The 16,096-nt window shown below is 43.0% G+C and overlaps 1 protein-coding gene across 3 annotated transcripts in view; it reads left to right on the plus strand.

Annotated features, from left to right (window-relative positions):
• The first annotated feature begins 1,638 nt into the window (after positions 1-1,638).
• SLC37A1 (solute carrier family 37 member 1) overlaps positions 1,639-16,096 on the plus strand; it is a 35,119-nt gene continuing 20,661 nt past the window's right edge. Inside the window, exons 1-9 of one of the 3 annotated variants that reach the window (XM_054291329.1) lie at positions 1,639-1,892; positions 5,221-5,514; positions 7,165-7,246; positions 8,050-8,170; positions 10,166-10,244; positions 11,040-11,175; positions 12,683-12,759; positions 14,686-14,852; positions 15,821-15,858. In XM_054291329.1, coding sequence (XP_054147304.1) covers positions 5,459-5,514; positions 7,165-7,246; positions 8,050-8,170; positions 10,166-10,244; positions 11,040-11,175; positions 12,683-12,759; positions 14,686-14,852; positions 15,821-15,858 — 756 coding nt within the window. In that variant the 5' untranslated portion in view covers positions 1,639-1,892; positions 5,221-5,458. The remainder of the gene's footprint in view (positions 1,893-5,220; positions 5,515-7,164; positions 7,247-8,049; positions 8,171-10,165; positions 10,245-11,039; positions 11,176-12,682; positions 12,760-14,685; positions 14,853-15,820; positions 15,859-16,096) is intronic. The other 2 variants (XM_054291330.1, XM_054291331.1) reach the window with 2 other exon arrangements.

The following is a 16,096-nucleotide window of genomic DNA, read 5'->3' on the forward strand; positions in this document are numbered from 1 at the left end:
AACTGTCCTGCTGGATGGACCTCGGCAGGACAGGAGAAAGAATTAAAGAATTTTATAGATAAGAAACAATAAACAACCTTGAGACTGAGAAATGAAGAGCCCTGACTCCTTCTTCAAGCGCCAGGCTGGGAAAAGAGACTTTTGAACATTTCTCGGGGTCACTCTGACCAGCTAGAGACCCCAAGACATCTGTGCACGCTGCCCAGGCTGGGGCTGCCTGCCTGGGGATCCCACTGCAGTACAGAGGGGTCCAGCCACCACTCTGGAGCACCTGGAGTAGAAGAGGCTGCTGGGGTGACAGATGAGGACAGCAGGTACAAGGGAGCATCTTTCCCCTCTCTGGCAGGACAGGGGTGATCTGGGGCCCTGCCAGAGGCCAGGGACAGCAGCTCACAATCGCAGAATGGTCTGGCTGGAAGGGACCACAGTGAGTCAAAGGTCCAACCTGCCTGGTGGACATGGCACAGGATTGTGTCCAGATGGTTCTGGAGTATCTCCAGTAAGGAGACAGATATTCAGATATCCAGATATTCATCCATACCCTCTCTGGACAATCTGTCCCAGTACTCAGTCACTGTTCAGGTGGAACTTCCTGGGCATCAGTTCCTGCCCATTCCTCTTTTTCTGTTGCTCAGCATTAACAGAGCTTGGATCCATCCTCTTTATACACTTCTTTCAATATTTATATACATTAATGAGATCCCCTTAGAGTTATCTCCTTAGAGGCTGAACATCCCCTGCTTCCACAGCCTTTCTTCAACACAGAGATGCTCCAGTCCCTTCATCTTCGCCTCCGCTAGAGCCGCTACAGGAGCTCCACATCTCTCTTGTCTTTCAGAGCCCAGACCTGGACACAGCACCCCAGAGGTGCCTCACCTGGTGTAATCATAGGGGCAGGATCACCTCCCTGACCTGCGGGCACGGCTCTCCCCACAGCGGAGGCTTCGCTCCGCAGGCTCCTCCTCCGCGGCGGGAGGGGCCAAGGCCGCCGGGTCCCGGCGCGCAGCTCTGGCGGCGGGCGACGATCCGCAGCCGCGCCCGGCCCGGCAGGCTGGCAGCCGGAGGAGGAGGAAGACGGGAGGAGGAGGCGGCGGCGGTGCCGGGAGCAGCGGCCCGGGGTAGGCAGTGCGGGCGGCCGCGCACCTGCCGAGCCCGCGGCGGGGGCGGAGCGGGGGCGGCTCCTGGGCCGCGGGGCCGCTCGGGAGCGGCGGCCGGGCCGGGCCGGGCTGGGCTGAGGAGCGGCGGCCGCGGGCTTGGGCGTTCTGTCACTCCGCCGCCTTTTGTCTGCTTTTCTCCCGTTTATTTTTCCCCGGAGCCCCCATCCTGCTGGACGGGGAGGCGCTGCTCGGTTTCGGGGGTGGCACCGCGGGGTTGCGGTGGGACAGGGACAGAGCCCGGCCGTGCCCTGCCCGTGAGTCCCGGGGGAAGGCGGTGCCTGTCCCTTCCCCGTCTCGGCTCCGCTGCCCTTGACCTTTGGGATAGCCGGAGCCGCCCTGGTCCCTCTGCGGGTCCCTAAGCGCAGTGACCCTTTCCCTCCCTGTATTAAATAGAAGGAACGCAGCTATTTAAGGCACCGGAGTGATGGATTTGGCAGCTTCTGGCTCAGGTGCAGAGCTGCCGGGTATTAAGCACAATTTGCATTTGATCCGCGTGTGTGCGAAGGCGTTGTGAGCCCTTAAGGGCACCCCGGGGAGGGTTTAGTAACCCGGTGTCTGCACAGGCTTTGACAGAATTCATCTCAGCCCAGCCAGGACCTTCCCTTTCCCTGCCCAGCACAGCTGAGCCCGCCTGTGCTGTGTTTGCAGGGGGAAAAAGCCGCTCCTGCTTTCCTGAAATAGGGAGGAAGGAATGCTTCAGCCGCTGCAGAGAAGGAGCAATAGCAAGTTTGAAAGGTAAATATGGTTTTAAAGTAAATACGGGAATATCTGGCTTTGTGCACTGAAGTGCAGCAAGGAGGAAGTGGAGGGTTGGTTTCGCTGTTGGCAGAAATAGTTGCTGAAAATGAAAGAATATAAAACAAATTTGAGTGATCTAAAGGGACGTTGTCCTTGGGCTTCATCAGTAAAACTGAAATGTAAAAAATTGTATTGATGAACTACTGGTTATGTGTTGTAGCTTATTAGTGTGATTTCTGAAGTATAGCTTGGTATTTAAAATTTGCTTCAATCTCCAATAAAAGGTGAAGTTTACAACCTGCTATCACAAGTTTTTATTGCCACAAATTTCTTTGCTTATGTGTGATGCCTTGAGAGGCTACCTAGAACAGAGGCTAGACAGTATTAAAGGAATAAAATAGGGATTTATTAAAAAGAAAGTAGGGATTTATTAAAAAGGCCTTCAAAGGATGCACCTTGGGCAGTAAAAGAGCCTGGCCAAGGCTACACCCAAGATGGTCACGAGTTTTCACTTTTATAAGTTTTGGTTCATTTCCATGTTGGGGTAAATTGTCCAATTACAGCTTCAGGTTATGCAGTCCCTTCCTCCCAGACTGCTCTCCTCAGTTTGCTATTGTTTACACTTTTTGGACCTGAAGCTGCAATGGTTCTTGGGCTGGAAAAGGATTTTTTTGTCTCAAAACACTTGCTAACACTTTATATGAAGTTCAGAGTTCTATACTAATGCAGTACAGAATCTGGAAAATATGAAAGTTAAACCTTAAGGCATCATCTGGAGGATATTTTTTATGTTTATTAAAATGCACATGAATGTCAGAGGAGCTTAGAAATATGTGGAGACAGAAACAAGTTATTGAGATGTAAATGAGAACTCAGGTGTTGGTGCCTGCAGTACATAAAAATGATATCAGCCCCTGTCACACAGAGTTAGGCTGCAGTTCTCTCTGTGCTGCTGATAGTCCAGTCATCTTTGCTGGGAGTGACTGGGATGCTTGTGATGGGATTTATCCTGAGGATTCATGCTGCGAGCTGTGTGAGTGCAGTCTGTGCAGCAGGTGCACAGCTGTGCAGCCTGTGTGACCACTGAGCCCTGAAACCTTCTGTAAGAGGTGTGCAGTCTTTTCCTGCTTGCACTGGAGCTGTTAAATAGTAACCTGATAAACAATTGCTTTGCTATAATGATGATTGCCCTGTCCTATTATAGTTTCAGAGAACTGTTTAAGGAAGTGTTTGACCTCAGGTGTTTGTTCTTTGCCGGCTTCTCAGGTTGTTTTCCTACTGGGTATTTCTGTCAGCTCACTTGGTGTGGTTGGTAAAATAACTTTGGTGTTCGGAGAGGACTGTGAGAGAGGAGAAATGGAGCTTGGGATCACCCTGAAATGAATCTGTTATTGCTGGAGGAAAACTTCGCTCCTGCTCTGAGCTGCTTTTGCCAACCTCTTATTCTCCTTACCTTTTTTCTCTCACTTGGAGCTGTGTTTCATTTCAACCAAACACAGATTACTGATGAGAAATAGCTGTTTTGAAATTGGAATTTTGAAATCTGACCTGACTAGCCAGCTGTGGCTGTAAGGGGCAATCCCAGTTTTTAATCCTTGTATTTATGCCCCTGCTGCCTTGGATTTATTCTGTGTGGCAGTTTTATGGCCATGGATTGAGTTAATATTCTCTATTGGATCAGCTGCATTTCAGGGCAGGATTTCTGGTGGATCAGGCTCCTGAACCATGGCTGTAGGATGACAAGTCTGACACAAGGAGGGAGGCAGGGATCTTTATCTGGAGTTGGGAGAGGGGAGGAGGGGGTGGGGTTGCACTTTCTGTAACCTCAGCAACCTCAGAGTGCAGATAGGAAACTCGTGTAGGGCGGGAATGATTATGGGGTTTGATTAATTGCACAATCTGATTCGGGGCCAGGGAGGGGGTGGAACATGCCAAACGAGATTAGCAAGTCAATTCACTTTTAGGGTAGGAAGGTGGCAAGCTGAACCAGGACACTGTAGAAAAAAATAGAGGTATGACAAGAATGTGTTAGCATCAAGGAGCAGAGCCTTGATCTTTTGGTGGGATACTCAGTTATGTAAAGAGGGGGTTGTGTTCCTCTGTTCCTGGGGAGGAAGCCTGGGTGGCTGCTGAAGCTTTCAAGTTGCCAGCTTGGACATGGCAGATCCTGTTTGTTGTCACTTACCTGGCTGAGGACAAACAGCTTTGATTTCTGTAGTTAGATGGGGCAGTGAAGATGAGAGGAGAGAGGGAGGGCTTCACCTGCCCTGTGTCAGCTCCTAAAATTCCCAGGTGAGCACCAGCTTTGGGTTTGGCAGTTGTGCTTTCATTCTTTCACTCACCTCCTGTTGTTTACCAGGAGAGCTCATGCTGAATCCTACCAGCTTCCCATCAGGAGCATGGCAGTGGTTTGGGCTGGCATTAAAGAGGGATGTAAGGGGGGTTGTGGGGTCCTGGGGGGCTGCCAGGAGGGTTGTGGGGTCCTGGAGTGTCCCTGGATCCTGCTGAGTTTGTGTGTGTGAGTTGTGGTCACGCCTTTTGCCTACAGCTCCTTTGGCCACCTGACTCTGCACCTGAACTGCAGCCAGTTCCTGTTGCAGCACCTGGAATAAAATCTGTGAGTTTTATTGTCAAGGGACTTCAGCCCATGTTGGAACAAACAGCAGGAACTTTGTGAGAGTTTAAACCAAACCACTGCGGTCTCGCTGTTCTTTGTATTCTGAGGACACACGTGGTCCTGTCTTTTGCTGGTGTAGGGAGCTCAAGTGGTGAAGAATCTCGGTTTTTCCTTTTCCAAGGCTTTCTGATGATGTGGAGCTTTGTGCAGTGCTGATACTGGGTCAGGGAAATGGAAGAGGGAGTGCTGGTAAAGCCTTGCTGGCAGCATTGTTCAGCAGCACCCACTCTCAAGCTGGAGGAGTCTCTCATTCCAGGCTGGAAACACTACAGCCGTTCTTGAGCAAATTGCAAGCTCATAAATGTTCCTGATGTGCTCAAACAGATCTTTGTGAGCTGAGGAGCTGCCTGTTCATAGTCATTCTGGGACAAAAGCTGAGTGTTCTGATACAAGCTGGCTTTGGATCAAATTCTGAGTGCATCTTTCCTTTGTGTCTCCACTGCTTTATACCATGCCAAGCTCTCAAAATAAATTATAAATTAAAAAATCAGAGAAGGCTGAAATTTATATAGGCTTAAAGTTCTCCACTGCATTTTTAATGTGAAGTTTAGTGGTGTGAATTACTTATCTCTGAAATGGATAATTGCTAATTCAAATGTTATGATTAGAAAATATCCCAATAACTCAACCAGACTGTTTACTTACCAGCTTATCTTGTTTGAAGATCAGCAGTAAACAAAGGCAGAGTGAAGAATTTGCCACGTTGTGACTGAAGGTAGAAGGAAAAAAACCCAAACCTGCAAGGGGATCAGCCCAGCAGCAGATATTCCATGTTAGTGGAACCCACAGGCTTTGGGGGATCTTTGTCACAATCCCAGAAGAACAAATCACATTGCCACACATCCATAATTGTGTCCCCTGGAATCTGGCAGCAGCTGTGGTGTAGATGGCTCAGCTTCCTCCTGGGATCCGTTTCATCACTTCATTCTCACGAGATCAGTGGTGAGTCTGCAGTGCTGGTGTGATCCTTGCTGTGCACACTGTGAGCTTGTGTCAGCTGCCTTGCTCAGGATTTTTGCTTTCTCATTGTTGAATACATCCAGGAAGAGCACACAGTCATTTGTATGATAATTAAATATTGCTGGCTTATAAAAAGTGAAATATTTTGCTGGGAAACCCAGACAAACCCTTACTGGTCAAGCATGCTAGAGAATAAAGCCTTTTGTCCTTTTCTGTGCAAGGTATGTGTTTGAAAGAATAAATTGCATTTTCAAGATCCTGGGTGGGAGGAGTGCTCAAGATTAGCTTTCTTTTCTTAGCCAGAAGTGTCTTTTCTCCCCAATAATTTGATGTGTAATACAGACTTGTACAATTATAGTTGTAGTTCTTGCTACTGCAATATTAAAAAAAAAAAAACAGCAGCAAAGCGCCCCAGCAAAACCAAACAAAAATCCTCCTCGCATTAGGAAAACTAATCCTGGAAGTTTTATGGCATCAGTTCATGTGGTTCCTGAGATAGAATACTGAGTCAATTGCGTGTGAATAACAAAAAAATAACAAATGAAAGAAAAAGCTCTTTCCATCTGAGCCATTTTATGACATTTTCACTAGTTGAGCAGCAGGAACAAAGTAATTGTAGTTTTAGTTTTATCCCTTGTGAGCATGTTTTCAGTCATGAGGGTGAATAACTCTGCTTGTGGGATGACTTTTTCCTGTGAATATGCCAGAATCATAAAGCAAGACCTTGGTTATATAAAAGTTCATAAGGCAAAAAATTATTGAAAAGGGTTAATTAAAAATCAGGGACTGTGGCAGGCAGTGTGATAATCAGATATTTGTATGTATATATGTACTTATATTTACAGATGTTAATTTTAAGATCAAGGCTAGAAAGAGCCAGGAGACACGTTTTGGGTATTTTTAAAAGCACAAATCTACAAAATGCTCTCCTTAAACAACTGAAGATAGGGAATAGAATAGATCAAATTATTATCTTTGTTTAATGCTTGCAGTGACAGTGAAATTAAGATGCCCTTTTAATTCAGCTGAACTGTAGAGAAAGACCCAAGGATCCAGTGAGGCACAAAGGAGAATTCCTTCCCAATCCAAACCTGCTCAATTCTGTTCTTGTGCTCCAGTGTCAGTCCCATTGTCCATCCCTGCAAATGACTGATTTCTATTAGAGGAAGGCAAAATTAAATCCTAAAAGCAGTAAGAACAGAAGAAATTTCCAAACTGATAATTAAGGGTGCCATCACTTATTTCCTAGCAATGCCACCAAACCCAAGGAGACAGGGAGGTGTGGAGTATGACTCTCAGTGGGTTGAGCTGATGTTTAATAATTTTGAGCTGATATTTTACAGCCTCTAAAGGAGGGTTGCACACCAGGCAGGTCAGCCCTGTGGGCTCAGGGCACTGCCACATTGTCCTGCCTGTCCCCAAGTGCCACCAGGCTCCTCCCAAGGCCACCTCAGAGCAGATGGGAAGCAGCATAACTGAGAGGGTGGTTCTTCAGGCTGCTGGAGAACTCAAAAAAATGATCTTCCACTATTCCAATATTATCACTGACTTGTGTAATGGTTCTGTGTGACTTGGTGCTAAAAGAAATCGAAATAAAATAATTATCCATATTTTTTTTCTTTTCTCTTGTAGGTATAGAGCTTTCATTTTCTCTCTCACCTTCCTGCTGTATGCCAGCTTCCATCTCTCAAGGAAACCTATCAGTATAGTGAAGGTGAGAGAGGTGTTGTCCTTGTTCAAACATCCTCCTGCTCCTGTCAGACAAGGATGTTGTTGTCTTTTTCAGTATTTCCTGTTGTGAAAGGCAGGGTTAACCTTTAACTTGAAATGCCTTCAAGATGAAAGACTGATAAAGCTGGCACACAGTGATATTTGCTTGATAAACTTTAGTGAGACCACACCTAGAATATTACATGTAAGTCTGGATTTGGGCTGGAAGCAGCTGTGCCTGCACCCCATTTATGTGAATGAATCTAATTAGAGATATTTGAGAGGTTTGCATTCTTATGGTTGAGAAAAGTTGCTCAGAACTGATGAGTTGAACATTCCACTGGCATTTTCAAGTGTTCCCAGTACTGCTGAGCATCATGGTCATCATTTTCTGTACCCTTGTGGCTGTTCCCAGTGAAGGTGATGACACAAGTTCTCTAATTCTGGGTTTGTTATTTTAATCTTCAGTGTTTATAACTTGCCAGACACAAACCAAATTCCCCAGTGCTGCATTGCATAAAACTGAGCAGTAACAGTGGGCAAAGTACTTGATGTTACTGCAGAATTTCAGAGATTTTCACTGTCAGATTCTACAGTTTACTGTAGAATTTTTTTTCTAACCATGTAATGGTGGCTGCCCCCAGCAAAATACCAAACAATTAATAAGGGCCAACAATTTCAGTGATTTTGGTAGATTTGACACAGGTACACATAAATCTAGAATTGTTAAATTTCTTGCTTTAGGAGAGTTATCACTCCCCAGTTTGCAAGGGAATTTTCCATTTTCAAATGTCCTTTCTGTTTCAGGGAGAGCTGCATAAGCATTGTGCAAGCCAAGTTGAGCTTGACTCCTACAAAGAATATGCAGCCCAGATCCAGCCTGTCAAAAAGCCATTTAATGCCTCTCAGTGTGGATGGGAGCCATTTGGTAAGGCTTGGTTTTTTGGTTTTGTGTCTTTCTTTCATTAAAATGAGCTAATATTCATAATTATATTATTAATTATTACATATTCATAATTAGCTATTTCTTAAAGTGTGAGGGACATGCATGGAAGGGGTGTTTTGTTTTCCATGTCCTCACTGATTTATCCTAATAATGAGCTGATATTCATAATTATTAATTATGATATATTCATAATTAGCTATTTCTTCATGTGTGAGGGATGTGCATGAAATTGTTTTGTTTTCTGTGTCCTCACTGATTTCTCCACAGAAAGTGAAGTTGTGACTTACCTTATGATTTTTTGCTACTTAAAGTCACTTAAATAAATGAGATTATTTTAATTGTTATATCTAAGAGATGGTTTCATTAGATCAGCTTTCAGTCAGAAAATGGTTTTTGTCTTTAGCATGTCTGCTTAGAAAAATAGGGTGAAGAATAAAATCAATCATTATTATTTTCTGCTTGTTTAATTCAAGCAATCTTTTAAGTGAAATTACTTGGTTCTTATCTAAATTGGAACTTTGTAGAGTCTTTATCTGCCTGAAGGAATACATTTCTCTCCATTTTAATGAAGAAAAAGGGGGGACTTCATTGCAGGAGAGACTTGACAACTTACTGGATAGTTTACGAACCTGGTCTTTCACTTGAATAGAAAAAAAATATTTGTCTACTGGACGATTAAATTTTAATTTAATCGTATTTGACTTTAAATGAGAGTTTGAATCATTCCTTGACACTTTTATTGCTCCCAGAAACCTCAGTGAAAGAGATTAGTTCATTCTGTCAATGTGCCAGTCCACCCCAGTCTGTGTAGCCCTACATTCTAATTAGTCTTTAATTAGCAAGTAGAAAAAAGTCTTGCTCTCTTCAAAGATAATTAAAGATCTGAGCTCTGGGGTTTCTGGGGACAAAATCCAGTGTATTAACTCCTGCTGCAGGGGCTGCTGGAAAAATTCAGTCCCCCAGGTGGGATGCACTTAAAGCTGGGCAGTGTTTCTTGTCCCTTTACCAAGGGGGATTGAGTTTGTTTGCCTGAAGTATTGATTGGCTTTTTTAAATGGAGATTTCTTAGTCCAAATATCCTCCTTTTTCCATGGGCATCATTGCCAAGCTGCCCCTTTGGAATGTCACTTAGACTTGTTCTTTCAGGTGTTTTTTTGGCAAAGCTGGGAGTTTTGCCAGAAAAACACTGGAGGAAGGAATTTGTTTTAATATCTGTGGCTCTGTGCTTAAAGCCAATAGCAATTGTGGCAGTTTATTGCAAATAAATGCACAAACTGTCTGGGTATGAGCTCAGGGCCCTTGAGAGTTGACTTGGTGTTTCCATCAGGGTGGAGCCCCTTTGCTGCCTCTGCCCTGTCTGCAGTTCCCATCTAGGTGTGATTATGGTTGTTTGCTCTACAGGGCAGAACTCTGGGGTTTTTTTAAGCAGAACTTCTCTGTGCTTTGTGAATAGCTGGAAAATGAAATACAAAAGGCTTAACCCATTTTTTAAAAAAACCTTAATATTTAAAATATTTAAATAACTAATTATACTAAAAAATATTAAGCTGATTGTTTAAAAGCCTCTATGATGATGGATTTATTTTTTTAGACATTCTGTTAGGATCTCATGCTTTTGCAACTCATCTTACCACTTTTAATCAAGTCTGTTAAATTGGATTTTGGATTGTCTTTTGCCGAAGGCCTTTTAAGAAAAGGTCACCTTGCTAATAACTGATGTTTCTTCTATTCCAAAATGGTGTTTTAAATAAGGTAGAGTTTAGCATGGGCCTGCCAATATTTTCCTAATGTTTTAGAGGCAGAAGGTATTTTTTTGTTAAATAAAACATTGGCAATATGTTTGCTGAAGTCTGAATGTGCCTGTTGGAAATTGAATGTCAGTGCACATTCACTGACATTTTTGTTGTTATATGTAAAAATGGTTGGGAAGTAATTAATACATTTAAAGTGACAATTTGTTTTGAAAATTATTCTTAGATAAGAGCAACTACAAACAGCTACTGGGAGCTCTGGATTACTCATTTTTGTGTGCATATGCAGTTGGGATGTATTTAAGGTAAAACCCCACTCTCTTTACTGTTTATTTATGAGGTTATTTGACTTCTGTGATATTGTGCTTTCCTACTGCAGAGGTTCTGATGGAGAGTGAGAAATTGATTGCTGAGGGGAAAACTGCCAACATGATTCTGAGCTCCAGTGGTATCAATCTATGATACACTGAAAACTTTTTAGCTGCACCAGTCTTGACTGAATATTTTCCAGATTGAAGTCTAGCCTGTCTTTTTTTTCATCTAGAATGTAAATCAATCAGTCAGTCAATCTCCACTCAGTCTCCAAATTGCACTGATTGGGTTTAAATGATTGTCCTGGCTTACTTTAGTCAAAGAATGGGAGCAAACACCTCCTAAAATAATACCAAACCCATCCTCAAGTGTGCAGTCTTAGCTGCTGTGTGGAGATGATTCTTTTTATTGACTAAAGCCAGAACCTTCCTGACTTGAATCGTTAGCAAGGGAGACAAGTCTCACTTTCAATGGCTGGAGACACATAATTAGGAAATGACTCTGTAAATAAATGACTCTGAATATGCTCCAGATGAGTGTCTCCCTGAAAGATGCTTGTGCAGATGTCAGAACTTAGCAATTAATGAACTTTTGTTGGGGCTTTTTTCCCCTGTCAAGTGCTATCAATTGCTCTTTTGCTGCTGTGAAGCCAAGCAGCAGTTACCAGTAGAGTTTCTCTGCAACCAGAATTTTAAACAACACAAAATAGCCTTCATTTGTGAAGACTTTTGGGGTGTGATCTCATTTTTAATGATGCCTTTTCTCTTTATTTCCTCCCCAATTCCAAGTGGCCTCATCGGAGAGCGGCTGCCCATCCGCTACTACCTGACAGGGGGGATGCTGGCCAGTGGACTCTTCACTGCAATGTTTGGATTGGGTTATTTCTATAATGTGCACAATCTCTGGTTTTACATCATGGCCCAGGTAGGCACAGTGTGAATTTAGGCACTGACTTCCTCCCATGGTGCTGTTTAGGGTAATACTGGGGTTTTTTCACTTACTCACAGTGATAGTTGGGTGGGAGGATGTAAATGCTGGAATAGCTTGTTGGTGACAGGCAGAAGTGATAGAGTGGGTACCCCCAGGGTTTATTTTTGAAAAATGGTGGGTTTTTTTTTTTAGTTGAAAGCAAATTAATGTGTTTCACTCTGTGTCAAATCAGCAACCAGATCTTTGCAAGCTTAAGTGAGTGTGAGTTTTGAAACAAGCGTGTTTACTTCTGTCAGTCTGCCAAGACCTGAGTGACACATCCTGGCTTTCTCTGCAGGAAAATTCCATTTACACTGCTAATGATGAGCAGCCTCCCACACTGGTGTGGCTGGGAACAGGCAGCTTATGTAACCAGGTTCACTGTGGGAGATTTTTCAGAGCTCTGATCAGGTGTCAGGAATTTTTACCGTTGGCCAAAATGGAATTTAGGTCAGGAGCAGGCTAGGGTTGGCCCTGGGGCCATTTTGGACAGATGTGCACCTTGCACTGCTGCTCTCTGTGTGGTTGCAGTAACGCTCTCACCTCTGGCACTTCTGTATAGCAGTGAGCAAGATGGCATGGGGAGATACTAACCTGGCACAGCACTTCTGTAACCTTGTCACCAATTAATCTGTGATTAATTAATAACCCCAGCCCTCTGGCATCAGGGGTTTTCAACAGGAAATGCCTCCTGTAGGGTTGAGCTGACTGTCTCTGCCCTGTGGGATGTGGTCAGTGAGCACTATAACTCCAGGGGGTTCTCACACCACCAGCCCCAGTGGTTTTTGTTGGGTGGAGTGAGCTTGGTTTTTGTTGGGTAGACTGAGTTTGGTTTTTGTTGCATGTTCAAATGCTCATTGTACATGTGAGGTTTTGTATTGTGATGTTTGTGTTATGGTGCAATTGCAGACAGGGAACTTTTTGTGATGCTTTTAATGTTCTGTGCAATGTGGAGACTAAAATAATTCTTACTTCACCCTGAATATATTAAATTAAATTCCTCCTCTCAGTTTATTTACAGATGTCTGCTAAGCATTTTAAAGTTATCCAGTCTCCCCTAAAGTTGTCTTTTTTTCTGCTTTATTTGATTGCAAACATGCTTTGCCATATGCTCAAGTTGAGATAAGTGTTATGCTGCTGCTTGACTGTGGGGAATTCACTTCTCTTTGCAGCTCAGAGCAGTGTGATTTTTCGTAAATAAGTGACTGAATTACAGTATTCTGTGATTTAAATCATAAACTAATTATAGAGATGGAGGTAGAGGGAAGAATCTCTGCAAAACTTTGTAAGTTGTTTATTCTTGGGTGGGGGGTAGAAATGCTTTCAAAACCCCCCAGTAAATTTCTGAATTCAATGCATTTGTGTAGATTTCCTTTTCCCAATGCAGAACTCAGCAGGAATTGTGTAGGAACCTGGTTTATGACAGGAAATGTTGATTTATTATTTTTTTATATACTTTCAGATAGCCAATGGGTTGGTGCAAACCACTGGCTGGCCAAGTGTCGTTACATGTATTGGCAACTGGTTTGGAAAAGGAAGGTAAATGATACAAATCCACAGCTTTGGAAGCACAGATCAATACATTCTGGCTGTGACATTATAATATCTATTTAAATATCTTTCTTAGGCTTCTGTGGTTCTTTGGTTTTGTTTTTTTTTTTTTAAAGAAACAAAGCAGTTAGAATTTTGAGAGGAGCTTCATTTATTATGCTGCTTAATTTATATATTGGTTTGAAACTGTCTCCCTCATGTCAAAACAGTGGTAGCTCTTTTTTAGATGAATTATTTCAGAATTGTATTAGAATAATTCTTGTAAATATAAACAGTCTAAAACTGCTCTCAGTAAAGGCTGTTATTATGCCATTTTAATGTGAAACTTCCTGTGTTTTCCTCTGTGTTGCAAAACAGTTATCAAGGCATAACTGTAAAAAATACCTTTGTGTAATGTCTTTTTTTCTAGCACACATAAACTTGAAAATTTAATTTAGAAGACAAAATACATATGGCAGCTGATTTAATCTTTCTTTTATCACCTTCTTTAAATAATCTGCTTGGTTTGTTGTTTTTTTTATATTAATCCTGCACAGTGATCACTCATGATGTTTATTTTGTCACACCATACAGTAATTTTCCATAAATTTTGCAGGAGCTACATGGCAAACCCACTGCCTTTGATAATGGTTGATGCATGTAGCATATAATAATGCTACTGTGGTACCATCCTTTGTATCTGTAGAGCATTGTTGTTAATCAGTTCCAGAGAAGGATGTATGAAATTCAGTATTTGATTTATATATAAACTACAGGATGGTTAAAAAGATGTAGCCTCAAACTAATTTTCCATTAGGAAATGCACAGAATGGTAACTGTCATATAATATTGAACAAGATGGGGAGTCTGTGCAAAATAAATACATTTATTCAGGCTTTACTTTGTGCAAAAGCAGCATCCTTTACTTCTAGGATATTGGGCTGGTGAGTTGGGCTCTGGTTTAAATGTCAGTGACCTGGTCCTTGTTTTCATTCTGCTCTAATTCCATGAAGCATGAGCAGAACTCCTAAATTCTGTCTTCAGGCCATGAAAAAGATTCTGTTTGTTCAAGTTGGGCTGCTCCAGGTAAAATCCTGCTGAGGGCAAGGCAGTTTCCCCTTAACTTAAAAGGGAAAAAAATCTCTGTTTTCATGACTTCAGTGGGATTTTTGTGCTTTACCTTAGCTCAGATGGAGCTGATGTGCAGCAGCTCTAATGTGGGATTTCCAGCAGACAGGAACCTGATGTGTGCAGGTCTCACCTTCTGCCAGAGCCCAGCAAGTCCAGAATGGCATCAGAAAATACTGAATTTGCTCCCCATATCCTCTGCAGTTTGTTTCCTTCTGCATGACAAGTCTGACATATCCTGCAAGCATCAGATTATCAGTGCAATGTGTTTGCAGGAGGATTTTTATTCCCAAAAGCATCAGACTTGGTGTCCACATGCTACACAACATCAATGTTTGTTTTAATTAGAGAAACTGCCCAGAAGTATGCAAGCCCTAGTGGTGTTTTTAAATGCCAAGAAGTGCAGGATAAATTCTGTCATGCACAGAATATTTACAACAGTTTTATTCATATTTATGTGCCTTGAAATTGCCAGGTGGAGATTGTAGCATGAATAAATGATCAGTTAAAGAACCATGAGATATATTGTGACACCACAGCTGCACAGCTATTTTGATACACTTTTCTCAAGAGATTAATGCTTATAATGAATGTTTGTGTGGTTTTTGGTTTGTTTTTTTTTTTTCTTTAATGCAGGAGAGGTTTGATCATGGGAGTAGCATGTAGCATGAATAAATGATCAGTTAAATAATCATATGGCATACTGCACTGACACCACAGCTGCACAGCCATTTTGATACACTTTTCTCAAGACATTAATGCTTATAATTAATATTTGTGTGGGTTTTTTTGTTTTTTTTAATGCAGGAGAGGTTTGATCATGGGAGTCTGGAATTCCCACACTTCAGTGGGGAATATCTTGGGATCCTTGATTGCTGCTTACTGGGTGTCCTCGTGCTGGGGTCTCTCCTTTGTGGTGCCTGGGCTCATCGTGGCTCTCATGGGGGTTCTTTGTTTCCTGTTCCTCATTGAACGTGAGTGCTCACTGGGACACAGCCATGGAGGGCTCAGCTTAGAGAGCTCCTTCTAAGCTTAGAGAGCTCCTTCACAGAACACTTGGTGGGGGAAGAAAGCACTTGGTGTGCCTTCAGAGAGCTTATCCAGCAGAATCGCTGAGGGTGGAAAAGCTCTCCAAGGTCATCCAACTTTGATGCCCACTCTGACCCCAGCCCAGGGCACCTCCAGGGATGGGGACTCCAAACCTGCCTGGGCAGCCCCTGTCAGTATTTAACAGCCCTTTCAGTGCAGAAATTCCTGCTGCTGTCCACCCTGAGCCTGCCCTGAGGCCGTTCCCTCTCCTCCTGTCCCTGTTCCCTGGGAGCACAGCCACACCCCTGGCTGTCCCCTGCTGTAAGGGAATTATAAACAGCAATAAATACAGCAATAAAACACCCCCTGAGCCTCCTTTTCTCCAGGTGAGCCCCCTCAGCTGTTCCTCATTTGGTTTGTGCCCCAGATCCCTCCCCAGCTCCCCTGACAGAGTCGGTGACAATTCTGAGTTCAGCCCCCTGTCCTGTCACCCTGTGTTGGTAAATGCCTTCAGTGTCCCTTGGCTGAAGGTCCCACCTGGCTGCAGTGAACGTTCTGTGCTGCCATTCAGCTCCCACCATCATCATCCTCTGTGCCATCAATTACTGGAGGCAGCTGAGGGAGCAGCTTTTGACACTTAAAATTAGAAATTAAAGAGGGATGCCCCATCCTGTCCCTATGCAGACTCTGAGATGTGAATATTTGTTTTACTGTAGCTGTCCTGTCTCAGGAGATGAATTTTGGCAGATCTATCAAGAATTCTGTAACTAGCTGGACTGCCAGATAGCACTTTTTATCTCTACTGTCAGTGTATTGTCAGTAAGTTACACTATTTAAAAGTGTTTTAGGAGATTTCTTAAATCTTGGGGGAGGCTTGTTTTCACTATTACCTCTGTGTGGTATTTTATTTCAGATCCTAAAGATGTCAGTTGCTCCTGCACACCATCCAGTGTAAGTAAAGGCATTTTCTATTTTGATTTTTGCCTCTTAATAGACACATTTAATAAGGTGGTTCTGTGAATCAGATTGTGTGTGTGGATCTTTGTGCCAGGCTGTTGTAACTGATGCTGTGCTTGAGGCAATGATTGGTCTTCTGTGCTTCACTGGTAAACCAGGAGCTTATTTTCTCTCAAAGTAAATGAATCAAGAGGTGAATTAATTTGTTTCGGATCAGCTGATCTTACAGTAA

This window comes from Melozone crissalis, unplaced genomic scaffold (assembly GCF_028551555.1).
Source record: "Melozone crissalis strain CALT ecotype California unplaced genomic scaffold, PUWL_Pcris_2 ptg000090l_1, whole genome shotgun sequence".
Taxonomy (NCBI): domain Eukaryota; kingdom Metazoa; phylum Chordata; class Aves; order Passeriformes; family Passerellidae; genus Melozone; species Melozone crissalis.